This window comes from Neopsephotus bourkii, unplaced genomic scaffold, assembly GCF_033783945.1.
Source record: "Neopsephotus bourkii isolate Nb327-2 ecotype Australia unplaced genomic scaffold, CSIRO-AGI_Nbou_v1 NB_107, whole genome shotgun sequence".
Taxonomy (NCBI): domain Eukaryota; kingdom Metazoa; phylum Chordata; class Aves; order Psittaciformes; family Psittacidae; genus Neopsephotus; species Neopsephotus bourkii.
The window spans coordinates 12,631,873-12,658,255 of NW_026900624.1; the positions used below are offsets into that span (position 1 = coordinate 12,631,873).

The 26,383-nt window shown below is 45.2% G+C and overlaps 1 protein-coding gene across 7 annotated transcripts in view; it reads left to right on the forward strand.

Moving 5' to 3' along the window:
* Nucleotides 1-537: 537 nt before the first annotated feature.
* LOC133216463 (alpha-2-macroglobulin-like protein 1) overlaps nt 538-26,383 on the forward strand; it is a 30,885-nt gene continuing 5,039 nt past the window's right edge. The window contains exons 1-30 of one of the 7 annotated variants that reach the window (XM_061361223.1): nt 538-702; nt 1,899-2,082; nt 3,341-3,385; nt 3,726-3,870; nt 4,508-4,560; nt 4,861-4,881; nt 5,411-5,570; nt 6,591-6,675; nt 7,036-7,150; nt 8,408-8,516; nt 9,219-9,328; nt 10,123-10,287; nt 11,470-11,703; nt 12,519-12,582; nt 13,079-13,224; nt 13,763-13,909; nt 15,063-15,236; nt 16,879-16,984; nt 17,533-17,641; nt 17,736-17,961; nt 18,165-18,291; nt 18,433-18,554; nt 18,728-18,779; nt 19,082-19,165; nt 19,714-19,890; nt 21,132-21,213; nt 21,311-21,467; nt 23,093-23,167; nt 23,934-24,087; nt 25,860-26,044. In XM_061361223.1, the coding sequence (XP_061217207.1) occupies nt 1,906-2,082; nt 3,341-3,385; nt 3,726-3,870; nt 4,508-4,560; nt 4,861-4,881; nt 5,411-5,570; nt 6,591-6,675; nt 7,036-7,150; nt 8,408-8,516; nt 9,219-9,328; nt 10,123-10,287; nt 11,470-11,703; nt 12,519-12,582; nt 13,079-13,224; nt 13,763-13,909; nt 15,063-15,236; nt 16,879-16,984; nt 17,533-17,641; nt 17,736-17,961; nt 18,165-18,291; nt 18,433-18,554; nt 18,728-18,779; nt 19,082-19,165; nt 19,714-19,890; nt 21,132-21,213; nt 21,311-21,467; nt 23,093-23,167; nt 23,934-24,087; nt 25,860-26,044 (3,606 nt within the window). In that variant the 5' untranslated portion in view covers nt 538-702; nt 1,899-1,905. Of the gene's footprint in view, nt 703-1,043; nt 1,268-1,301; nt 1,454-1,898; nt 2,083-3,340; nt 3,386-3,725; nt 3,871-4,507; nt 4,561-4,860; nt 4,882-5,410; nt 5,571-6,590; nt 6,676-7,035; nt 7,151-8,407; nt 8,517-9,218; nt 9,329-10,122; nt 10,288-11,469; nt 11,704-12,518; nt 12,583-13,078; nt 13,225-13,762; nt 13,910-15,062; nt 15,237-16,878; nt 16,985-17,532; nt 17,642-17,735; nt 17,962-18,164; nt 18,292-18,432; nt 18,555-18,727; nt 18,780-19,081; nt 19,166-19,713; nt 19,891-21,131; nt 21,214-21,310; nt 21,468-23,092; nt 23,168-23,933; nt 24,088-25,859; nt 26,045-26,383 lie in introns of those variants that run through there. The other 6 variants (XM_061361213.1, XM_061361204.1, XM_061361195.1 and 3 more) reach the window with 6 other exon arrangements.

Consider the following 26,383-nt stretch of genomic DNA (forward strand, 5'->3'; position numbering starts at 1 on the left):
TTGAAATCAGACAGGACCCAGGTTGTTTTTTGTCTTGCTAATTTAGGCTTGGACTCAAAAGCCTGTTGATTTCGGAGATTGAAATGCACTCCCAGATCAGCGACATACAGTGCTTTAATCTTGCAGACTATCTGCAATGTCTGTGCCAGGTTAAAGGCTAGTTACATCGGACTGTGCACTAGGAAGGTGAATGGTAAGCACACATACAGGGACTGTGCCAAAGTAAATCCAGGGTTTTGCTTCGGATGGGAGCAAAGAGTGAGTGGATGGTAAATTCAGCCTGTATTGTACCTTTGATTATGCTCTACCAAAACTCAGCTAAGGCCAGGGCAGGATGAGGACATCCACCTTCAAATGGAGTTATAACCATCCAAGCCCTCTTTGCTGCTGCCACCCAGGAGTGATACAAGGCTGCAGTACCTGGGAAGAATCATGGGTGGTGGCATCAGTATAGAACTATGTTATGGCTGGAGGAAGCTGGCAGGAGACTGGATATCTGGCTTGAAGGATGTAAAGTGAAGATTTGCTAAAATATGTGGGGACTTAAAACACCTTGCTTTATTTGGAAACGCTTTATACTGGAGCTATAAGAGGAGTTGGCAGTGGGTGGCTGGAGCAGCCCTGGGAAAGATCCTGAACCCAGGAGGATCAGGCATAGCTGGGATGGATGGCTGGACAAAGGAATTGATGCAGGGAATAGAGGTGAATTGAAAGGTCTTTACTCCAAGTTCTGAGTAAATACTGGATGTGAGGAAGCTCTCTAATGATGCAGAGAGTACTGATGGTGCTTTTTAGAAGCTGAGGACAGTAGCTGAGGTGCAGTTTTGGCTCTCAATGAATGCTACATCCAGGATCCAGACTAGCCATGGCTGACGGGAGTTTTTCTCGTCCCCTTCAGCCTGGATTAGAGGTCAGCCACCCCACATGTCTCCATGCTCTGGCACCCCATGGCCTAGAATACCATCTAAATGCAGATGTAGGTGGAGAACTGTGCTGTTTGGCCTTCACTCTGCTGGTGGTGGAGGCAAGTAAATATTAACTAATGTCATTAGCCTGGAAGACATAGGAACTCCATATATCAGCTCCCCCCCCTTTTTGGACTTAGGATCATGTGAGGGGATATTTAGGATTGCTCCAACCCATCAGTGCAGGCACTTCTCCTGTGTGGATCTTGTGAGCTGTCTGTCCCAGCCCAAGCTATGGGAGCACCAGTGATCCTTTTAGCCCTGACTCTATTCCCAGTCACAGCTGCAGCAAGCCTGGAACCGTGAGATTATCTCCTTTTGATTTTGGGGGGGCTTGGTGGAAGGGACTGTCACTGAAGGGTAGTGCTGAGGTGTTGCACTGTTTAGCATCACAGGGCTGAACAGTGGGGCCCTGTTCTCAGGGAGGCTGAGCAGAAGCAGCTCCTGCTGAGTCCCACTGGAGCGCTGGGCATTGAGCGCCATTGCAGGTGAAGTCCCTGGAGTTTGCTTGGCAGGCACTTCACTGCACACACTGCAAAGCTACAGGAGGCACAAGTTTTGCCTCTGTTCATCCTGTGCTGGTGGGAGTGAAATTTGGTGGGAGGACTGAAGCTTTATGCCCAAGACACCGAGTCTTTGGCTTCATTCTTCACACGGCCTTGCTCTGTGTACTCGCTATTGGAGTACTGTACACTGGGCAGTTGCGTCCTGGTTGATGGCAAGGTGGTAGCAGGCAGATATCAGGAGCATTCTAGTTCCACATTCGGCATGCTGCTTCATTCTGGAAAGGGAGCCGCACTGTAGTTCCTTGGCTGCAGGCCTCAAGGTATTTCTGACCCTTGGTGTACCTCTTCATGAAAGCAGCAGAGATGGATTCTGGCCTGTCCACCTCAGCCTCTGAATTGTTTCTGAACATCATCTGCTCTCTTCTAGTCATTATATGGTGGTGTTCCCTGCTGTTATTCACTATTCCCAAGAGGAGAAGCTCTGCATTCACTTCAGCTCCCTGAGTGAGGCTGTCCACCTGGCTGTCACCTTGCAGGTGTCAACCCAGAAACACACACTGGTGGAACGGGATGTGGAGAAGCCAGGCACTTTCCAATGCATCACCTTCCAGGTGAGTGTAGCTCTGGCAGCTGATTTGGCAGTGAGTGCTCCCACCTTCACTTCAGACATGAGCCCAGCAATTCTCTGGGTCTTTGTCTTTTTTGGGTACACTGTCTTTTGCTTTGCCATGGCTTGCAGGCAGGTTAAATGTATTGCCTGCAAAATACAGCAGTGTCCTGGAGCCTATCAAAGTGGGAAATCTTTCATGTGTAGATAAAACCCTGTTCTTTTGACCTATATCAGTCCATTTCATCCTACTTCAAGCCTGTTGGAAAACACTAACTTTCAATGTACTTAGTGTTTAGCCCCTAGAAATGCTCTCATATCACAGTGCAAGCCAATGCATTGAGAACACATTCTTTTCATCCTCACTTCCTCAGAAGTGTACACATCCAGCTCCAAGAGGACCATTCTGCTCTAAAGCTGCATCTATACAGTAAGGTGTAGTTGCAGCCTGCATAGACATTGAGCTTGCTTTAAGTTAGATGTGATAGGTGCTACTGGCACTGAACCCACTGAATTAACCAAATTTCACCCAGGCAATCCGGGCATTTCTTGGGGGGCTTGAGTTGCAATATTGCTGCTCTACTTAGCTTAACTAGACACACTAAGGCTGGGGCACAACTGCAGGATCTTCAGCTATATTTCTGGAGAGCCATGGAGATGTAGATGGTGCTGGCACTCTATGAACTGCCCCTGTCTGCCTCAGCACTGCCCGAAGTCACTGTGCCTGTGCCCTGATTGTCCTGCAGATTCAGCAGAACTCAGGGAATCACTGTGGTCACTTCTGGTTCTTGCATCAACAAGACAATGATTAACTAAGTGTTTGGTGCCAGCCCTTAGGAAGAAGCAAGTTCTGGCTCTAGAAAGCCAAGGAAGTCTGTCATTAGCAAAATGAAGCTTTCTTCTGGTGAGCTTGGTCTTTCTGATACTGTCTCATTTTTGCCTGATCAGTGTCTCATGTCTTGTTACTGTCTTGGTCAGCTCCAGGTTCCCTATGGTTTTTCTTGGTTTCATAAAAATCTCACATTTATGTGAAGTGGGAGAATGACATGTCAGTTGGTACATTCTTAGGTTTATGAACTAGAGACAGGCAGTAGCTTCTTCCTTTCCCTATAATGTCAAGTGTGTTAGAGACAGAGTCGTACAGCAGAATCTGGACTTCGAAGTTCAGAGATTTTTCAACATTGAGGTGATGTGTCACATCTGCAATAAGATGCGAAGTCTCTGATGAATTTGTTTTCTGTTTCTTGTATCAATCAACCTAGGTGCCAGAATTCATTCCCAGGAAAAGAGATGGCTCAACGTCACATGTAAGACATGTCTCTTGGCTGCCTCTCCTCTTGCCAACTAGAAAGCTTCAGCCTCTTCTGCACCTGAGCCATATTAATGTCGGAGAAGGAGGGTGGGAGAGATAATAAAGGGGAGAAAGAAATGTGGGAAGAGGCAAACATGCCAAGGAGAAAGACAGAAAAAAGAGAATGAGGAAGCTGGGGAGCACAGAGAAGACTAAGACTAGGGGAAAGGGAGAGCTACATCAAAGGAGGGGAAGGAAGAAGAGGGAAGTTGGAAAATTTGGTAGGACAGGTGCCTTTGTTTCTCCTTCAAGCTGCTTGTAATCTCAGGCAGTTTGGTTTTTCTTTAACCTGACAGCCAGAGAAGGTGGTTTTTCTCCATGTCCTGATCCGCAGTGGGGAAAATGTGCTCTTTGAGGGTCGCAAGAAGGTTCTGGTCAAACCCCAGAAGAATGTAGTTCTAGTAGAGACAGATAAGGACTTATACAAACCTGGAGAAACAGGTAAGGAAAAAAAGTGGCAAGTGAAAGTGGGGAGGGAAGGGTCAAGGTAACAGCCACATCTGGGGAGAAAATTTCACTGAGTGCAGCAAGTTAAACTTGTTGGAGATGGAAGAAAGCAGATGTCTACTATCAGATGTTTCCGGGAACAAAATGAGTCAGGATGTTCCTCTCCAAGTGGTGCTGCACCAAATGCCCAGTCTGCTGCTCCCAGGTGTTGTTTTGGTAGAGTATCTCTAGTGAGACACAAAAGCAAAGCCAGAACTGTCCAGGACACTGGACAACCTTTGACTGTTTTTTGAAGACTATTAATAATATTTAGGTAAAGCCAAGCTCTAAAAATAAATAGTTACTTCACAGTCTTTACAATATGAACAGTCTGCAGACAAACCAACCCCACTCTTCAACACATCCCTGTAGTCTTTCCAGGTAAAGGCAGTGAGCTTCTATAGCCCACAGCTGCATGTAAACCTCCCAGAGTTCTCTCAGCTGGGAGATGCTGGGGAGGGCTGTCTGGGGAAAGACCTGAATACATCTGGCGTAAACAGAGAGACATGAATAGTGGAGCACAGAAAGTGAAAAGCAGACTTGTGCATACTGTAGCCAGAACGCTTTACTATCCTTTTCTTTGTATTTACAGTGAGATTTCGAATTGTGAACTTCAATGAGGACCTTAAGGTCATTAAAAATGATGTGAGTATCACCTTGTGCTTTTCTAGGAGTAGAGAGAGGTTCATGAAAGAGACATCTCTCTTCATGACTGTTAAACCATAAGAACAAATTATCTTTGAAGGGAATCCACTCATCCACTGGTTCCTTGGAGAAAGACTGCAGTGTAAGCCTGCACAGAGTGAGAAGGAGACCTAGTGTGAGGTCTGCATAGAGTGGAAATTTCTGGTCGGGCACCATGTCAGTCAGTGTTATTGATACTGATTCACATGGATGTGTTTTGCTCTGTATAAAACTTAACTTGTGTTTCTCTTGATTTTACAGTATTCCCAGATATGGCTGCAGGTAAGTGACAAGGAATTGGCCAAAGGGAGATGTCTATCTCTTTTACTGTCTCTTCTACTTTTTCACTCCTGGACAGAGTTGTGCCAGAATTGTAACCCCACAAGGTTATGGTTATGGTTCAGGTTCAGCTGAAGTCTTTTCTACCTGCTCAGCCTGGTTTCTTGATTGAAACCACCACCTCTGTGATGCACACGATTGAGCTAGAGGCAGGACAGTAATGAACCTTTGCCGAACACCTTGTCTGCACAGAGCACAAAGCACAAAGCTGGTCAGTAGATGCAGCACAGACCACAGTGTTATGGCATTACCATTTCCTAGTAGCTTTACAGTTCTTGGGAGCCTTTCCATTTCAAAAGTTCAGTAAAAGGATACTGGAGCCGGGGGGCAGGAAACTCTCCTGGTGCTCTGGCATCCTCTCTACTACAGCAAGGGTAAGCCCCCATAGTACCTTCTTGTGCCCAAGTATGGCTGGACCTGCGAGGTTCCTCCCCGTGTGACTTGGTGGCTGTGAACATCCTTTCCCAAATAGGATCCTGAGCATAACCGTATTGCTGAATGGCCGAATGTTAAATCAAGACATGGCATTGTGGATCTATCTTTTCCCCTGGCCTCTGAAGTACCCCTTGGGAAGTATACCATCTCAGTGCAACAAGACATGGCTAAAAAAACCTTCAGTGTTGAAGAATATGGTAAGACTTGACAACAGAGGGGAGGGGAAAGCTGTGTGGGTAGCTGGAGAAGAGAGCACTCGATGTGGCTATGTTCATCAGACCTTTTGCCCTGGGAGAACAACAGACTGAGGTCTGGGCACACATCTGTGATGGGCTGGAGGTTCTGCAGTTGCATAGGTTACAAAGGAGAGGCTGTGGTCTGACATCTTATTCTAGCTGTGGCTGGGCCCTATGATGAGCACTTTCTGCTGCACATTGTCACCCTCTTATAAGCTAGGTTTACTATCTACTCCAGTCAGCTGCTAAAATGATTCAGGGGACTAGGGCACCTCCCGTATGAAGATAGGCTGACAAAGTTGGGGCTGTTCAGCCTGGAGAAGAGAAGGCTGCATGGAGACCTCATAGCAGCCTTCCAGTATCTGAAGGGGGCCTATAGGGATACTGGGGAGGGACTCTTCATTAGGGACTGTAGTAATAGGACAAGGGGTAATGGGTTAAAACTTAAACAGGGGAAGTTTAGATTGGATATAAGGAGGAAATTCTTTCCTGTTAGGGTGGTGAGGCACTGGAATAGGTTGTCCAGGGAGGTTGTGAATGCTCCATCCCTGGTGGTGTTCAAGGCCAGGTTGGACAAGGCCTTGGGTGATATGGTTTAGAGCGAGGTGTCCCTGCCCATGGCAGGGGGGTTGGAACTTGATGATCTTAAGGTCCTTTCCAACCCTAACTATTCTATGATTCTATAATAGGAAGAGTCATCACGTACTAGTCCCATTCAGTTACAGTAATGTATGTATGGATGAAACCCTGTACCCTTTAAAATGTTTTTGCTTGGCTGGGCTAGACTAGAAAGCAGACCCATGTGCAATTATAGCAGCAATTAGAGGGTGGTGTCGCTGAAGGCAGTAACAGCTATTGCAGCATGGTGATGGGGACATTAATGTCTTTCCCCCTATCTGGACTGCAGCTATAACCAAACTTGGTGTCCATACTTAGTATTTCTTTTTTGACTCTATCCTTATGTTCCTCTCTTCTGTGCAGTGCTGAAAAACTTTCAAATAAATATTGAGCACCCTCCATTTATCACTACAGTGAATGAGGAATTTCAGCTGAAGGTCTGTGGCAAGTGAGTACATGGTATCATTGTGATCTCTGGTCTTCAACTCTATAGTCAACTTCAGATTGCCCATAGCTGACAAATGGCCCTCCAGTATAATATCCTTGTATTACCCTGTGGTTGAGGGATACAGATCACTCTCTGAAATGTGCTCATTCTTGCACCCGGTCATTTACTGTGAAAGATACCAAGGATGCTGGGTATAGTGGGTGGAGAGGGATGCAAACTGATTTTAAGGGATGAGCTGAAGTTCCTGAGCAAACATGGTACAAAGCTCTCTCAAGCTCCACTTTCCCCAGATAACAGTGGGATCAATATTTCTGCTGAAGTGGCCAATCTTCAGGTGAATGTTTCTCCTCTTTGACACAGGTATACTTATGGAAAGCCCGTTCAAGGGAAAATAGAAATTAATTTTATCATATTATCCCAGTTCCTGGAAGAAGATTTATCAACTTCTGCTGAGAAGAGGAAGCGAAACAGCAGGGTAGGTGAACAAATAAGAGAGTGGAAAGTATTACCCTCTCAGCATGTATGTCTGTCCCCTTAACCTGCCCCAAGACATATCGAATGTGCACCAATGTTTAGTCTGGTGCCTTCCCACTTGCTAAACCTGATCAGACCATTGATTCCTCTTCCTGTGACTCAAATTACTGCTCTAGCTGTCCATATCTGACTCAGTGTTTCAGGAGGTGTAAGATCTATGTAAGTAATGACATCTAGTGCTTTTCCCCATGGGACAGTATCATATTGTATGCAATCACATCACCAGTCTATTCAGTTCTGTGATCATTCCCACCAATAAACACCTGTATCAGAGCATCAAATGATCTGTCGCTAATGCCCTGTTTCTCGTATTGATGGAGTTAATGGATCATCTTAAATTTGCTAGTGTCCTTGCTGAGATTATGTCCAGTGTTGATTACACTATCTGAACATTTGTGTTCCTTATACGCCTGTGGTTAAGCTCCATGCTTGGTTTTACCCATAGCTTTCAGATGCAGCTCTTTCAGCCTGAAAGTCACAAGAAAATGTTTCTAAATGTCAGACCAGCCAGCAACAAGCCAGAATAGAAAAATCCATCTGGATCTCGGCATCTTTTAAAATGCATCCAGCAGCAAAATATCTCCAGCTGGAATGCTGTACAGTCTTAGCTGTGCAAAACACCAGCTGAATGCCAGCTCCCTCTCACCTTACGTGTAAGAGGCCCTGTGAGGTTCTGTGGAAACTTCACTAGGCACAACTAGAAATAGTTTATCCACCTCCCCTCTCTGGCAGACTGGCTGTACCCAGCCTCTGCTTTAATGTCTGGCAAAGCTCTTGCAGTCTGTTTAACATGGCCACGTCACAGAGATGGTCTTGACAGGAAGGCCAGGCTGACAGGCTTAGTTCATCAGGGCTGTACAATTTCAGGGAGAAAGTTACCTTTACCTCAGGTGGAGACACCCACGCTCTTTCAGCTGCAGGATCAAGGCTTAATCCAGTCTCCTGAGTGCATATGTGATATAATTAGCCCTTATGTGATTTGCCTGAAACATTTTTGTCTGCCACTTTTTTGGGTGACTATTTAATCCAAGCATGTTGCTCTTCTTGTCTGGCTAAGGTATCCATAATGGGTTTTTCAACTTCTATCTCTTCCACAAGTATTTGGAAACACTTATTTTGGATTGCCCAGCATGTATGGGACAGCTTGTCTTCTTCCACATCATGCTCTTTCTCTCTGTTCATATCTCTCTTTCTGCAGACAAACGAGAATGGCTGCACTACTTTTACAGTGAAGACAGAGACTCTGGAAATAAATCAAACTGACAGCCACATAATTGCAATAGGAAAAATGGTGGAAGACGGAACAGGTACTGGAGAGTCTGTGAAGTGCTCTCTTCCTCGAAAGCAACTTCTTTGGTTTTAGCCTCTCTGTGGCAGTTGAATTAATTTTCAGAAAAGTAACTTGAGGGTTTCCAAGTCCCGTGGCATGATGATGGTCTCTATTCCAGTACCTCTTCCATCTGCAATAAGTCCTTGTATTTCTTGCTAATTGTAGTGTACCATCTTGACAGGTAGTCCCTACCCACTCTCTCTTACCCTCTCTTTTCCTAAGCCTGAGGCAGGGCTGATTAGGCACGCTTCTGCTGTAAGGAATGCCATTCTGCTCTCTTTTAGTCTGACACAGTATTGACTATAAGGAGGTAGGTTTTCAGTATCAGTGTTAACGTGCACCTAGCTCTGGCCATTGGAGATGTCCACTGTTCAAACTGCCACACTGTGAGTGGGCTCCTTCAGGCCACTTTTAGGCATCTACCTTGTAGCTGCATGTAACTAAACAGTCATCTAGTTTATTTTCAATAAAGAGAAATAAGCACTTAAAGGGTACAGTGTGTTATGTCATGAAGGAGGGGGGCCCAGAAAGGTTGAGGGAATTACATCCTGGAAGAATGTATTTTCTCTCCTAAATTTAGAAGATGTAGATATTGTAAGTAATGTTGAAGAATCTTCTTGTCTTCTGCTTCTGTAAGAGCACTGATAGGGTTTAACAGATTTCCCATCTCTCCACCCAGGAGCAGAGGCTATGGAAATTACTAGAATACCTATTGCAACAAGAATGAAGTCTATAGAGTTTATCAATCTCCATTTATTCTACAAACGTGGACTACCATACACAGGGAAGGTAACACCCATGGATCCCTTCTCTCTTGAGAATACATCATAGATCTAATCTTCTGTAGGCAGAAAGCAACTACCTCCGGGAAAGTAAGTGCTGTTCTGCTGGTACCCTGAAAACATGGGTGAAGCCTCCTGTAGAATTAATTTCTTCTCCCTATCCTAACCTAGTTTATTTGCTGGATGGGAATTCTGGGTCAAGCTGCAGTCTCTGGAGGATTCCTCAAGAGTAGTTCCTGAAACTAGTCTGTGCAATAAAAGGCATAGGGGATGGGGGTGGCATCAGTAGAGAAACAACATTCTCTTCAGGTAAATGCTCATGGTACCTTGGCAGAAATCCCTAATGCCTTGTGTATCGCTTTAGACACTCCTTTCTGACTCATGGTCCCCTGGATGATGCTAGGACTGCTGTCCCACTGGGGATAGAAACACTCTTACCTGAGCCAGTACTAACTTCAGCATGAAGAAGGGCAAGGAATACTCAGTTAAGTTGCTGAAGAGAAGACTCTTTGATTGTCAAGGGTCCTGCAGTACTGTCCATGAAAAAGCTCAGGATATGAGGAAATTACCTTTTCCTCAAAATATCTAGGAGCCTCATTTGGCTGCACTACCTTTTATTTCTAGTCCTGAACAGCTGCATGTTGTTGGTTTTGTGTATTTATTGCACTTCTATTTGGATCCTTCCAACCTGTCTGGGAGCTAGAAGGCCTGAGAAAGCCCAGTGATAGAAACAATATTAAGCACTGGCAGTGGCTCAGAATGTGGCACCATGGGGTATTAAATTCCTCCCCTTCTTTGCAGATGCTCTGTCACAGTGACAAGTCTCCCCTCAGAAATGAAACAGTCTACCTAACAGTTGATGTCAATGATGAGGAGACATACCTGACATTCATCACAGATGAGAATGGGGAAGCCCACTTCTCACTGGATACCACCAGCTGGAACAGCACAATGGTTTCTCTGAGGGTGAGCATTTGTCATAGAAAAAGGAGGATAAAGTGATGATAGACTGGGGAAAGGGGTAGAAAATAGAATAAATCTGAGGGTTTTGGAGTACACTCCTCTTGCTCCTAATCTCATTTGGCTGTATCTGTAGAAGCATCTTCAATTACTCTCCAGTGCTACCTCCTCAGGGAAACTGGAGGCTGTGCTGTGACATTTCAGACAAATGGTCACCAAAGGTGATCAGCTGTCCTGAGCTGAGTCATGATCCTAAACTTTTGTATCCCCCCTCACCTTCCCTTGGCTCTGCTAAAAACATCTGCTAGTTTGAATAATTCCTCGGAGGAAACCTTCCCTTTCTCTGCCCTGGGACATGCGGGAGGTGGCTCAGCACAACTGTGTCTGTTGAAGTCCACTTCTAGTGGGCGCTCTTGCTCTGCAGCAGTGCATACCTTGTTCAGGCTGAGCTTGCCAAGTAGCTGCTTTTGACCTCCCTTCAACAGACTTTGAAGTACTTGCCTTCTTCTCACAACTTCTGCTCCTGCACCTGGAGCTCATTGTTACCACCCTGGTAGTACACCCATCTTCCCACTAACTGCATTCCTGCAGCTGATATGGGATTAATTCCCAAGTAGTATGATCTCCTGTTGCCATTCATTTCTCAGGGACTGGAACTATTGTTCCAGATGTTTTTCCCATAGACCCCCCTCTATTCAGGGTGAGGTTCCCTAAATTTGGTGATCTGAGGATCTGTAATCTAAGAAATAGATTTCTCTGCTGAGGGAGCCTGAGGACAGGCTCTAGTTCTTCTTCCTAGGCCCATGGCTATTGTTCAGAGAGCCTTAAAGTATCTGCAGAATTGGAGCTTCATCATACAAAAGCTGGTTTGGTGCCTGTTGTGCTTCAGGGCATCTGATCAGAAACATAAGTTGAAAACAGGGGTGCTGTACTGGGGTTGAAGTCTGGTGTGGGGTGTGTCTTCATGGAAAGATAAAGGAAGAAAAATGTGATTGTGGGAAAATCTACTAAAACTTCATAAGAGAAAGTCTCAGACTTTAAAATAACATATAAACAAAAGAATACTTTAAGCTTGTAGATGTGTGGTCTGCCATCAGGGCAGGTAATAACTTAGTGTTTTCAGAGGGTGTACAAGCTTCCTTGTATCACTTGATACTGATTGCCAACTCATGGTTTTGTGTGCTGAAGGGTACCTACAGTCTTGGAAACGAAGACGAGCAAGATTCTTCTGAAAGCTACACAGAAGTCGAAGACAGCTTCCACTGGTTGAAACCTTTCTACTCTGAAAGCAACAGCTTCCTTGAGATCAAGGCGAGGAATGATATGATGGCCTGTGATCAAGAGCAGGAAGTCCAAGTGGATTATATCCTTGACCCGAGTAAACTTGGCTCTGAAGTAGACCACATTGATTTCTACTACTTGGTGAGCACAAAAGACAGCTGAATCTCGGGGCAAGATCATGCTTATTGGCGTTTTACCTTCTTCGCACAACACATACCTACTGACAGGAAAGAATAAGGCACCCCCAGGCCAGTAGAAGTCTGTTTGTGAGTTCTGTTCTGACCAAACCTCCTCCTGTTTTCCAGTTCCTAGACCTGCTCCTAGCCGCCAGCTGCTTTGCTTTGTTAGAAGTGCCTTGACATAAGCCTGAGGGAGGGGATACCTGCTATTAACCCTGCATTCACATGGGTGGCAGTGGAGGACTATCCTGGTTTCTGCCCTGTAGGTATGCCCCAGAATTCCATCTGTGTCTGAGGCAATCTCTGGGGCAGCTGACCTCCTCCTGTATATTTACAGGAGAAGGCCTGAAACTGCACAGGCCCTTGATGCGCTCCAGAATTTTGTTATCTGGAAGTCCACTTTCAAGAAAGTGAGTCCAAAGCAAGTGTGACTACAGCCTGGCTGAGACGTCATTAGTATGTGGGCTCATTCATACAGTCAAAAGTACTGTATCCTGGTAATGTGAAAATCAGAGTTCACTGCAGCTGCTCTTAGCTTCAGCCATACCTCTGGCTTTGCAAGAAGTCATGTCTTCTCATTTTCTAACCAACACCTCTCAAGTCCTCTTCACACCCATACTATCACCATCTCTGCTGCAATGCTCTTCAGGTGATGCCCTGCCAGAGGAGCTTCTGACAACATCTGTCAGACATTGTTCTCTCTTCTTTTGTTCTTTTCCCACTCTCCTCATACTGTCAGAATTCAGCATTTGAAAGGCTCTTCTCTTTGCTCTTCAGGTGATAGCTAAAGGCAAGATCCTTTTCAGTGGAGAGAAGCAAGTACCAATCAATCCACACGAGAGTAAGTAGAAACACATGAAGTTAAGTGCCTCATAACATACCCTAGAAAACTGTGACCTCTCTCCAGTGACAGTCTCTGCATGTCTTATTCTTATCCACAGGTGGGAATTACTGAAATGAGATCTTAGCAGTTCCACTTCATTAGACAAACAGAATCTCCTCTCATATGAGTTCAGTGTCCTAGGCAGCTGTCCTTCTCCTGCCTTGTCTAATTCATCTACTTCAATAGTAGATCTTATGACTTTGCTGCTAGCTATGGAGAAAATATAAAATTTGTGTAGCTTGCCTCTTTATCTATTATTTATGCATTAAGGAAGAGGAATATTGTTGCTAAAGTTGAGCCAAACTAGGTTTATCTATGATAGTGTCTGTGTGGGATATCCTTATCTGCAGGTAGAAATTATTAATGCCTCTTTTGACTCTTATTTTCTGTGCAACCCCAATAAGCTGATTCATTGAATTTTTTGCCTCTCTTTTTTTGCTGCTGTCTTGTGCAGATCTGCAGGGCTCCTTCTCATTGACTCTGACTGTTGGCAATGACTTCCTGCCTGACATCCATCTTCTACTGTATGCAGTCTTCTTGGATGGAGAGGTGGTGGCTGATGTGGAAGAGTTTCAAGTAGAAAAATGCTTTAGACACAAGGTGAGTAGAAACACAAAGAGTGAGATAGCACCACTGATGTGCTGTAGCCTGTTTTGATTCCTGGTCCTGTTTTATCCTCAGCCAAGTGACGTAAGGCTGTGTATATGCCAAACCAGATGCCCAGTATTTTTGGCTGGGATATACAACAGGTAACCTCCTTCCCAACACCAACTGGAAAGCCTTTCCCAAAGAGTTAATCAGGCTCCCTTAAACTCTTGTTTTCTTCCCCCATTCCCCATGACTGACATGGGAACCCAGTGTCCTCTGTGCTCTCCCTAACAGAGAAGTCTGCCTGATTCTGATCTTGTGGTAGCTCTGGATCAGAGGGTGGCAGGTGTGTGGTAGTAGGGAAACTCTGGCTGAGCTGTACACACTGCAGCCCCTGTAGCCTTCCCAATGGATTTCCAGGAGGGGTTGTTTCAGCATCTCAGACCACTTCCCTACCTTATTCTCTGTCTTTCCCTTTGCTCCCCAGACATCTAATAGTCACAAGGTCTCTCTCCAATGGTAAGCCCCCTGACTCTCTCTTCTTTTCCAGGTGTCACTGGAATTCTCACACAAGGAGGAAGTCCCAGGATCAAAAGTCAATCTGAACCTCAAGGCTGCTCCAGGGTCCTTGTGCTCTGTCCAAGCTGTTGACAAGAGTGTCCTCCTGAAGAACAATAACACCCTAACAGCAAACACAGTGAGTTCAGCCCCCTGTCACCAACCCCCTAGTATCTGCCTGTCTTCTCTCTCCATGTGGCAAAAAAAAAAGCCAGTAGTCCATCCCAGGACACGGTTGCAGTGTTAGGTGGCTGCCCTGGCATTCCCTGTCCTCAGCCTCTACTGAGCAGTTATGTAGCAATCAAGTTCCTTGTGTACGAGCCCTCAACTTTGGGCCTCTGCCGGGAGAGTGCTGGATGGTGCATGGTACTGCGGGGGTAGGCAAGGAGAGCAGTTTCAGAGAGATGCTGGTGCTTTCCACTTGGATGGAGGGTGCTTAGCAGCTGTCTCTCTGCTATTCCATCTTCCACCAGGCTAAACCTTTGAAATGGAGTTTTTCCCCAGTAGGGTCCTCCTATCCCTCTGCCCCAGTATTGCTGAATGGTAACTGCATGATGGATCAGGCTGAGCACCTGAGCAGCTCTTTAGAAAAAAGAGCACACAGTGGCTGATGGACAGTGGTCAGGATTTTGTCCACACCCAGGTGTGAGAATCTAGAAATGTTGAATGAACTTACCTTAAAGCAGCTGTGTATTCCAGAGGAATGAATTTAAAACTTAGAACAAAAACACTGCAAGAATTGAAAGTCACAACATAATTCCACAATGCATATATACCAGAGATAATGCATTTGTGTATACCTCATGCAAAGTGGCAAGCTAAGTTATAGCAGGCCAGACTGCTACAAAGAAGCCTCACCAAATCCGGGGGGACTTGCTACACCAGTAAATAGGACCTATAGTGTGATCTAGTGTTTTATTTTACAGGAATCCTGTTCCAGTGCATCTTCACTTGCATCTTCTACTAACAGGCATATAAAGTAGTAATCATTAAATATGTAAGTCAGGTGTGCCAATGCATTGTGTTCAAACTGAATCATGTGTTTTTATCCTAATCTTGTACCCTAGAGTTAAAAGACTTGAACTGTCAGAAGTGAAAGTCTTGCAGATTGGAAGCCACTTGCCAAAAGCCACTCCTTGAGCTTAATGTTCTTTAGATTAAGCTGGGCCAGTGTGAACTTCCTCAATTGCAGAGCTTCACAAAGTGTAATAGAGGGCTACAATCCACATAGTTGACCCATACACATACTGGTTGGCCAGCTCCTCATGAAGACCTCTATTTTTCCATTGCAGTTGTATGAGAAGGTCTTTGATGACAGCTTTGCAATTGGAGGACGAGGGTTCCCTTATCACTTGGAAGACTTTGAGGCATACCCTTGTCTGCCCCAGAAGTCCAGTCTCCACAAAAAGACTCAGATCGGAGCACCGTGGTACCAAAGTGATGCTGATGTCTTTAATCTGTTTAAGGTGAGTGTCCACACTTCCACTAAACCTTAAACTTTCCTGAGTCAATATGCCATCCTGAATGGATGGTTTGCCAATATGCCATCCTGCATGCCTAAAGGAATGCACTGTTTGCAAACTTCAGCTACCCCAACTTTGATTACAGGTCATCTGTACCTTGTTGTTCAGTGTAGCCACACTCATTTGGGGCCTATGGGGAAAAATGAAATGTATAAGTAATCATAGTGGATTCCACCCGATTACAGAAGTATAAAAATGAACAGATCTACTTTAGGCTACCATAGCTACAAATGGCGAGTCGCAAGAAATGACAGTAAGACCTGATCACCTCACCATATTTTGACGGATGGCCGCTTGGCTATTACTTTATTTGCAAAGTGTTTACTCTGTTTCATTAAATCTCTTTTTACCTCTCCTCAAAGCATTTTTAATAAAAACAAGTCCTTCATAATTTGGCTTTCTATCTGGCTATCAACACAAACGACAAAATAAGCTAATCAGCTAACAAGTACAATAGCCAGAAAAAAGATATACATGTCTGCTAAACAAAACCAAAGAAGAAGTGCTGCTTCTGCCAGAATGCTGTTTATAGAAATATATGCAAGTAAAAGCACCTCAAAACTGGAGAAGCCACGCTGAAAACAAGCCAAAATGGATTCTGAGTTGCACAGGCTTCTCAGGCAGACAGTACTCTACCTTGCAAATACAGATCCTGATTCCCCCCGGAGGGATGTTACTGTACTGTCTTTTACATGCTTAGTCCTACACTATATCAGATGCTAATTAAAGGAGACTTCCCCCCCCCCGCCCCCCATTCCAATTATTAGTGATCCTGTAACAGATGACTGTCTTGTAACATATGACTAAATCTACAGGCATATACAGCCTCTGCAGAAAGGGTGAGGGCTCCTACTATCCATGAAACAGTTTGGTACTTCAAGAAAGTAGAAGAGTTCTCAGTGATCTGCAGGCCATTAGATCAAAGCAAGGATTGCTTACAGGATGAAATACCTTCCTTCTGTGGGATGATGTCTTTTTCTCAGCCCATGCCCATGAGTGCGCATTCAATTCAATATTACCACCATGTTAAGCATAGGCCCTAAGGGACTGAGTCTCATTCAGACAAAATCAGGATCCAAACTAAGTTGTGACCAAGTTGCCCATCAGTTTTCTAAGCCAGAGCTGTTACTGACTTGTCCTGGTTTAAGCCCAGTCGGTAACTCAGAACCACGCAGCTGCTCGCTCACTCTTTCTTGTGTAAGAATGGTTATGTGTGATCAGTTAGATCTTTCCATTCTAAAACTCTGCAGCAATTTAAAGCTTGCATTTTTTTTTTCTGTTAGGCTTTTTTCATGGAATATATGGTGTTTGACCCTGGCTCATTGTTAGGGTCAGGCATAGGAAGGACAGAAATTTATGAGAAGTAAGGATTGGTTCCAGTATTCCTCATAAGTTGGTTTCCATTCCTCATGCACTGCCCAACGTCTGAGCCTGTAATTCTGTGCCTATGTATTTAAACAAGCATAGTTTTAAATCATTTCAGCTACCACCAGCCCCCTTATGATACTTACTATCATGAGATAATGAAAACATTTCTTGTTCCCTTTTATTCATCACTGATTTAGTCTTTTCACTGTTTTCTCAGATGTTGCGCATGAAAATATTAACCAATACTAGAATCAAGAAACCAGTTTCTTGTATGCAACCAGGCTTTGAAAAGAAGATGTATTCTAAAAAAGACAATGTTGCTGGTAAGGAATCAGATATGTCCGTCTCCTTGACTGAAGGGGCTCTCCTTTCTCAGTTCTGGCCAGCCTGCAGCTGAAGCAGCTTACTTCGACCCTGCTGTGTTTCTTGTTCGTATATGGGAGGAATAAAGCCTGTGTCCAGTTCAAAGAACCTGATTTATAAATCACAGAAAGATGTTCAAATCTCTGTGCTTTATTGGCTGGCCCTGCAGTACAGAAAATGTACTATGCTCTCCACCAGCACTTTCACAGACTAAGAGAGTGCCACTCTATCTGATGATGCTGTCTCCCCTGAATCCAGACCAATCTTGCTAGATCTGTCAGACTGAGTCTAAGGCTAAACTCCATCCAATTCTGCCTCCCTAAAGCTGCATTCCCCAGAAATACATAATCTGTATCAGATTCTCACTGAAACACCGACCCTCTTGTTGAAATGTCCACTCTTGTGTGTCACAAAGCATTTACAGTTTGTGTTAGATTGCCTGTGAATGAAGAACTAATTTCACCTGTAGCTACATATGCTTTTTTCTGAGGTATCACTTGCTTTCCAGTAGAAAGTCATGTTGTCCATGATGATTCTGCACCTCATTCTCAAGACGAGAAGCCAAAACCACGGACACTTTTCCCAGAGACCTGGATTTGGGATTTGGTCTCTGTTGGGTTCGTAACAGCTTCTACCTGCCCTCCCCAGAGAGATCCCTGGAGATTTCTGACTGCTTCTGAGGAAGTTCTCCTCTCCCTCTTCCTGCTCTAGGGATGATGGGCAAGTGTCTCTCCAAGTTGCTGTACCTGACACCATCACAGAATGGAATGCCAACACCTTCTGTGTTGCTGACACTGGCTTTGGGTTGTCACCTCTGACCACTCTTAGGGTCTTCCAGCCTTTCTTTGTGGATCTGTCACTGCCATACTCTGTGATCCAAGGAGAGACTTTCAGCCTAAAAGCCACTGTCTTCAACTACCTCAAGGACTGTATCCAGGTGAGCATTCCCCCAGCTACATGGCCTCTGTCAAAACAAAAACTTGAGCCCAAAGGTAAGCTATGACCTCAGAAGCCCTAGGTGCTGGCATCTGGGCCACAAAGCACTACCTCTCACTGCACGAGCCAAGGTGTTTGTCCCTTCATGCACTGCCTGTCACTAACCCTATGCCAACGTGTGCTTGTACACCCCACTACACTCAGGTGCGCACCACACTCACAGAGACCCCAGAACTGCAGGTGGGTGCCTGTCCAGGCTGCCAGTTCACCAGCTGCCTCTGCGCCAGTGAAGCCAAAACCTTTATGTGGAACGTGACAGCCACAAGGCTGGGTGAGGCTGAGCAGGGGGATGTATGGCAGCTAAGTGGGAGGAAGGGCGGAATTCACCTGCCTTCGCATGTTTGATCCCAATGCTTGTACCTACAGCTGTCTGCTGTAAGTGCTCAGCAATGTGCCCCTGTGCTCCCTGCAGGCAAAGTGAATGTCACTGTGAGCAGCGTGGCAGAAGATTCACACAATCTGTGTGATAACAGGGTTACTGTGACACCTTTACAAGGACAGAGAGACACAGTAATAAAACCTCTGCTTGTGAAGGTGAGTCACATCTCAGGGTGCAGTACACCTGAGGACAATGGGTCATTCCCCAAAGCAGTTAGCAAAATGCTAAGAGGAAGTTTAGTCCTTCCTTGGAAGCAGACAGGCATGCTGAGCCATGGTGGCTTCCTTTCCTGCCTTCTCTATCTGAACTACTCTTTCTCCATCCGCAGCCAGGAGGTATCCTACAAGAGAAAACCCAGAACGCCTTTCTTTGTGCTGCAGGTATGGGACAAAAATCCCTGTTACTGATCATGGGAGCAGGATTGAAAGGAGAGGGCTACTGCAAATACTCAGAGGTGGGGGGAATTGTCAGAGGGCAACCACTGGTGGTATCGTCTCTGTCTGAGAGAACAACTATAGTTTGTCCATGTCTAGCAAAGTTTCCTGTATTGAGGCATTTGTTTGCAAGTCTCAGCTGTTGTGACGCAGTGTCACACTGAGCCTCAGCTGCATCTCCTTGGGATGTTGCACTTGTGTGTGATACTTCTTCCATGGGATAAATTTCTGAGTTCTGCCTTCATCAGATAATACTGTCTCTGAAGAGTTCTCCCTGACTCTGCCTGCAGAAGTGCTGGAGGGGTCTGGACGAGTCACTTTCTCTGTGATTGGTGAGATAGACTTTCGCTGCTCTTGGGTCCCCAGCGGGAACAGCTTGCACTTAATGATGCATCAACCCAGCTCCTCATGAGATAAGCTGTAAGGGGTATACTGATGGCCTCAATGTAGATCAAGCAGTCTTTTTCAGTATTTATACCTCTCATAAAGAATTATCCTTTGTTATCCCCAAGTGGCTCGAGAAGGTACAAAATGGGGTATCTTCTCTGACATATGTCACTGCCGTCCACCTAAGTGAACCAAAACCATCCTGGCAGATTTCCACCTGGTTTGCTGCTGTAGTTCTTCTCCCTCCTTGATACCCACTCAGGAATGAAAGCTCTTTCCTTTCCTTAGACCCCCTCCTCCCAGAACCATGATGTCTTCCCTTTCTGTGCTGGACATCTAGGAGAGGTCAGCAGGAATCATCATCTCTGTTGAGTGTGCAGCTGGCTCTTTTCCAGAGTCCCAGTAGAGTTTAGAGAAGGCAGCAATCCTTTCATTTCATTCTGCTGAATGTCTCTGCTTTTCCTTTCTCCTGCCACTCCACCTCAAACCTAAGGGGACATCATGGGCCCAGCACTTCAAAATTTAGACCATCTGCTAAGGATGCCCTTTGGCTGTGGTGAACAGAACATGGTTCGGTTTGCACCAAACATCTTCATACTCCAGTACTTGAATAAGACTAAACAACTGGTCCCAGAAATTGAAGATAAAGCACTGAAATTCCTGAAAACAGGTAAATACTGTATTTTGTTCTTCTGCTCCAAAACGAAGGTGCTATAAATCAGGAGTGTGGGCCATTGGTCTAGTAGAGAGGTGCAGGGAGAAGTGGGAGCACTGCCAGAGCTATGACAAAGTATTACAGAGAATAAAGGATATGTCTCATGGAAGGAAAAGTGTGCTTCTGAAGAAGCAGGACTTCTGTCTCTCACTGTTATTGAGGTACTAACCTTGCTTCTTAGTGAAGGGTGTAGGTAATAAATGATTTCCATCATTATGTGATGCCTGTGGTTTGTTCTCTTATCAGTCCGAGGCAGATGGAAGTCCCTTGTGGAAATGGCATCAGCAGCTATTAACTGGAATAAAAAGTGGCCTTTGGGAATAGATAGGAGTTCGGCAGCTGAGTGTTTCTCCATGGTTTAGGATACATATTGTGGGGGCATGTCAGCTCTGTCCAGGTTAATCTGAACTTAATACAGTGCTAGTGTGTGTCCCCCCATTTTGCAAAGTGCCTCCCATTTCAGCCTGCCAGTCTCCTTACCCTCCTATGCTGCAAGCTTAGCAGCCTGCCATGAGTAGGGTTATAGGGTTTCATTTCCTCTCCTTCCCCCTTTCTCTGTTGTACTGCAAGTGAGTCAGATATTTAGGAGAGAGGGACCTACCCAAGAGACTGGCAGCAGCAGAGGAGCAAGATGGAGGGTAGCCAGTGATGCTATGTGGAGGGTGGAGGAAGAGCCAACAGATGCAGGTAGTGTTTTGCCCTCAGAGCTTTCTCTGAAAACAAAACAGTGCTTTCTTGAGTCCAACAGGGGTAGCAGAAGTACTGAAAAACAAACTGGATATTATATTGATCCCCTCTAGGAAAAGCCTTCCTCCTCACTCCTAGCTCCTACAGCTAATTTGTTCACAGCATGGTACCCATGAAGGTTCCCTGGGGCATGGGCAGACATGAGATGGCAAAGCATGTCACCATTCTGCAAACCAGCAGGGCAGATACCCACAGTACTTGCATGTAACAGTTCTTCTAGTCATGTAGAGCAGCTGCATGCCACACTTCAGTGGTGCTCTGTGACAGCTTCTTGTCATGCCGGTGTGGGGTGCATGGGGAATTGTGGGGTGGGAGGTTTGCCTCAATGTCTCTGACTATAGGACCTGGTGAAGTCTCTCGCTGTGGAGCTTTCTTCCCACGGCCAGATACAGTTTGAGATGCTACAGGCCCTCACACTGAGAGTCATGTCCTGGCATCCATCTTCATAGGTTACCAGCGTCAGCTGCTCTACAAACATGACGATGGCTCATACAGTGCCTTTGGGAAAGGTGACAATCAGGGCAACACATGGTGAGTGACCAGAGCTGTCACTGTCATCCCAAACCTATTATCCTTGTTTGTTCAGCTCCTGGTTGTGACATAGGATTCCTTTGTGCTCTGCTCACAGGCTGACAGCTTTTGTAGCCAGGTCCTTTGGACAAGCCAGCTCTCACATCTACATCAACAAGGATCATGTGCAGAGTGCCCTGCTCTGGCTGCAGGAGCACCAGCTGCCCAGTGGCTGCTTCCAGAGTGTGGGAAAGCTTTTCAACAATGACTTGAAGGTATGGCTGCCAGACAGGGGAGTGAGAGCAGGAGAAGCACAATGTGAGGCACAGGGTTGCTTCCCCAAGCTCTTTCTCTGTGCCCGGCAGCACAAAGCAGTGTGCCCATGGCCTAGTACAGCCAAGGCAGCTTCTCAGAGCAGAACAAAAAAGAGTGGTCTGAAACCACAGGCATTTCCTCCAGGTGAGGTTTTAATCATGGAATGATAGAATGGTTTGGGTTGGAAAGGACCGTCAGATAATCCAGTTCCAACCCCCCTGCCACGGGCAGGGACTCCTCACACTAGATCATGCCACCCAAGTCTCTGTCCAACCTAGCCTTGAACACTGCCAAGGATGGAGCATTTACCACTGCTTTAGGCAACCTGTTCCAGTGCCTCAGCACCCTTACAGTAAAGAACTTCTTCCTTACATCTAACCTGAACTTCCACTGTCCCTGATGAAGAGTCCCTCTCTGGTATCCTTGCAGGATACTTCATAGGATTACTGCTAGGTTTTCTTCATTTTTACCTTAGTCAAAAGGCAGCATGGCCAATTGTGCCAGGGCACTTCAAGGGCATGGGAAGAAATATTTGTATATTTTAGTACTTGTCTAGAATACCCTGGCTGCATTCTCCCTCTTCTCATGCCTTATGATGCACAATACACTCCAGATAGTCCTGACTATGTGCTCTAACATGAGATTATCTGAAAACACAGCTGTTCTCCACCTCCCAAAAAGTATGACTTCTCAAGCCTGACATCCCCCAAACCATCCCTGCGGTATAGCTGCAAATGCACCAAGCTTTTGGTAAACATGAATTGGGTTCATTGTCATTGTAAGGGTAAGATTGCAAGGCCACCCATATTAAATACAAGGCAGGTTTATGAAAGAAAAGAGTCTGCTGTTTTAGCAAAGGGTTACGCTTTTTTCCTTAAAATTTGGATGCTAATATAAAAAAAATCCCAAACCCAGAGTGTACATATAAACTGTCCATCTTTGTCTGATTTTCATTGATTTCTCAACTTGGGCTTTCTATTTGAATATAACTTTTTGGAATAGGCTTTGTCTCTCCTCTCCCTTTACACTTGAAAGTTTCTGCTGTTCAGTATGAGCAATGCTTTTCAGCAGCTCAGCCCAAATTCCCCTTCTCATTTTAGATGTTGTTGTGTCTCATGTCTACATGTACAAGCAGAACTTCCCCAAGAACAAATATCTTCTGATGGGAAAAGAGGCTCCTGTGAGCCTGTTTACCCATATTGACCTGTAGCTTCTTACAGTCAGCTGAACTGTATGCAAACTTGCATTGCTTCTTGTACCCAAATCCTGCGCCATATACACTTTGTTCAAGAGTCTAGTTGTAACATATTTTAGAAAATAAATAGATTAACAGTCTGTTTCATGCCTTTCTGTGAGAAGGCAAGCCTTGGCTGGATGCACAATATGGCTGTGAGGCTGCCCTCAACACCAGATTTTCAGCACCTGGAGTGCTTTCCTTCAGTCCCTATATGTCCAGGAATTCCCTGAGGTATGCTACCGTCCTCTCTCAGGTACACCATCCATAGGCAGTTTCAGTGGCTATACAATGACAAGCAATGAGTGATTGTTTTTGCCCTTTTCTGATGTTAGTCTGTGTGACTTGCAGGGTGGTGTGGATGATACAATCTCATTAACAGCCTATATTGCTGCTGCACTGGTGGAGCTCCATCTGGAGAAGAATGTAAGTCACATCCAAACTCTTGCAGGGCTTGGCAGCGTCCTCCCCAGGTCTATGGTTTCAGGGAGTACCCAGCTTGAGTTGGTGAAAAGTTCTGCCACATCCCACTTTTGTGTACAATAAGCTCAATAGTAAATTGTTAACTTGCAAAGGAGTTCTTAATACAAAAGGCCTGACTTGCAGCAAAGCAGAGCATGTGCCATTCCCAGCTGATCTCAGGGGAAACAATTGCCTCTGAAAATGGCTCAGGGCTTGCAGGGAGATGCAATAGTTTTCATTAAACCAACCAATTTAGCCAAAGGATAAAAAGAAGACCACCTTTCAAGTATGCAACCCCCCTCCTTCAGATCTGATATAAAAGCAATGATCTTCAGATCTTCAGAGCAGACTCTTCTAGCTGTGATGGGCTGATATTCCAGCATTCCTGGTACAGTTCTGAGAACAGCGTTGTACCCCCTCAGGAACTGAGGCCCACACAGTGCAGGTCTGACAGTTCTGAGCCAGCGTGTTACCAGACATTTCCTACAGCTGGGTTCTCTAGTGTACTGACAATCCCCCCTCCCCGTGGTATGTCCAGTCAGATATTTGTTTTCCACCCACAGTGAGTGATGCTTTGTCCACTCTACTTCACGTTCCACAGTCCTGAGAGAGATGCTAGCACTGAAATTCATCAAAGATGTAGCTGGGATGCTTGAGGGTTGGGGATATATTTTCACAACAACTTTTTTTTTGTCAGAGGAAATTCACTGGGTTGGAATTCCTTTCTCAGGTCACCATGCTGGATAATGCCTTACGCTGCCTCAAGAATGTAACACTTGATAAAACAAGCCTTTATGTTAAGGCTTTGATGGCTTATGTCTTCACGCTGAGTCAGGATATGGAGATGAGAGAGCAGCTGCTGCGTATGCTAGAGAAGGAAACTGGTAGGTTGCTGTTTAGAAGATTTTGGGTTCTTAAAGCAATGACTGTGTTTAAAGCCTGATAGCTGTAGGATTTAATTGCAGTGATTTGGAAAACTTAACTATTCTGAGATTGGCTTTTGTGTCAGAAAATGTTAACCTCTTGAAACTGTGAGAATCTCTAGTTTTCTCAGACCCAGGAACAATTTCTAATTGAAAGCAGCAGAAGTGATCCATGCTCAATTTGTGTGGACTCGCTGTAGTTGTGGTGCTCCCACCATTCTTCAGCAATTCATCTGTAGTGCAAGAGTTATTACAGAGGAAACTTGGTTCACCATGTCTATTTATCTGCTGGTCAGGGCATTTACATGCAGAATTTGCAGTGCTTTTTGAGTGCTTCCCCATTGCTGCTTTACTCAGCTCAGGGCCTGTGTGTGGATACATATTTACTGCTGTGCCACTGGTCTTGGTTCTTCCTTTTGTCTCTTTAATGTGGGTCAAGTCATAGTTTTCAATGGCTTTTGTTTCCACTGTTAATAGTTAACAATGACTTGACAAGAGCAATGGAGTTGTAAGAGTGGGAAAGGTGTCCTACATGTTTAAATGTGTTTGTATTCTGCCTGCTGATTCTGAGGATGTGACTGCAGTTTGCCTGCTGGAGAATCTTTTCCTCAGAGGCTTATCTTCTGCTGGCTAGACACCTTTCTGTATTAGCCTCACTAGCAGGATTACAGTTGGATCTTAAAGAGGAGTTTGATGCCTTTTAAAGACTCAAGGTTAATCTGTAGGTCAGCTGGAGCTGCATCTTCAAGAAACCTTCTACCACTTCATTTAAAACTTGTTTTGCTTACACCACCTTGGGAGTAGTAAATGACAAATCCCTCATGCAAAACCCTTCCATTCTGATAAGCATAATGAAGTTATATCAGTCCATAGATGGGGGGTCCTTGTTTAGCCCTGAGCTAAACTCTGAAGTCTTTATGCTAGTTTTGGGCAAACAAGTGATTTTGTGATTCTATTTCAAAAGTGAAGGTTTGTTCTGAAAATTGATTTGGAATTTAAAAGCATTTCAAGGTTTCATATTTGTACCTTTGCAGAAGACAAGCTACAGTTCAGCTGAATTCTAGATACTTAGCTGAATTTTGGTTAGCTCCCTAACATCACTATAGCAAAACATTTGACTGGATTCAGATGTATTCAATGCCTATAAGCTTAGACCATAGATGGAGGCCAGCTCTAGCTTAAACTGTCCTAGCTTATGCACTGCATAGTGTGAATGCCAACAAAGTGAGTTGGGTAGTTTTGCTCCTCTGGTAGCCCATCAGCAATTCTCCTTCAAAGAGTGACCAATTCTTGCACAATAGATACAAATGACTGGAAATGGATCCTGCAGCTTTTCAGCACAGGGAGCCCTGTTGTAGAGTCCTAGGGAAATGCAGAAGCAGCAAAAATATCGAAGCTTGAGTACGTAGTTTTGAATATACGCAGTACACAGAGATTAGTAAGATTAGGACTGTACTTTAAGCAAAAAGCCTCTGTTCAGAGTCAATAGCTTCTAGGAAAATTGTTTTCTGGAGGAACTCTTTGAAGATTTAGGGCCTGGATCTCTCTGTGCTTTCAAAGGAAAAAAGTGGAGCCTGTTATAGAAGGCACAAGTGATTGGCTTCTGCACTCTGAGGTGCCCTGGAAAGGCACATGTTTTTCCAATGGTATACAGGAAACTGCCAGTACTTGAAGGATACTAGGGCAGGAGAAGTTGATGTTCATAAGCTCTTCCACATTTCTCCCCCAATCAGCAGAACTCCTGACATCACATTCCAGTAGTGAAGAATCTTCTTCTTCTATGATTGAGACAGTAGCCTACATCCTTCTGGCTCATGTCTCCAAACCAGACTTGGCATTCAATGAAGCCTCAGTAAGCAAGATTGTGCACTGGCTCAGTGGAAAAAGAAATGGCTTTGGTGGATTTGCTTCCACACAGGTAACAAGTTGGAGGAAGTCATGTGGCAAGGAGGAAGTCATGTGCCTGGAGTGGTGTGCACATCTCTCATGTGCACATCACTCTAGATCCATCCTTTGCAGACTGGCATACATAAGCCTGCTTGGGAAGGGGAATGCCAGGGGGAATCACTTTCTGTGTGGTGTAATTAAGATTACCCAGAGCCTGGGACTGCTAACCCCAGGGCTCAGAAGCCACCCTCTCCAGGTAACGGAAAGTAATCCAGCTGCCTGTGGCATAGACGCTACCTATGCGCTTAGCGGCATAGACCCCACCTGTGTCAGAGTGTGAATCGGGGCCATGAGGAGTGCCTGAGCTAGT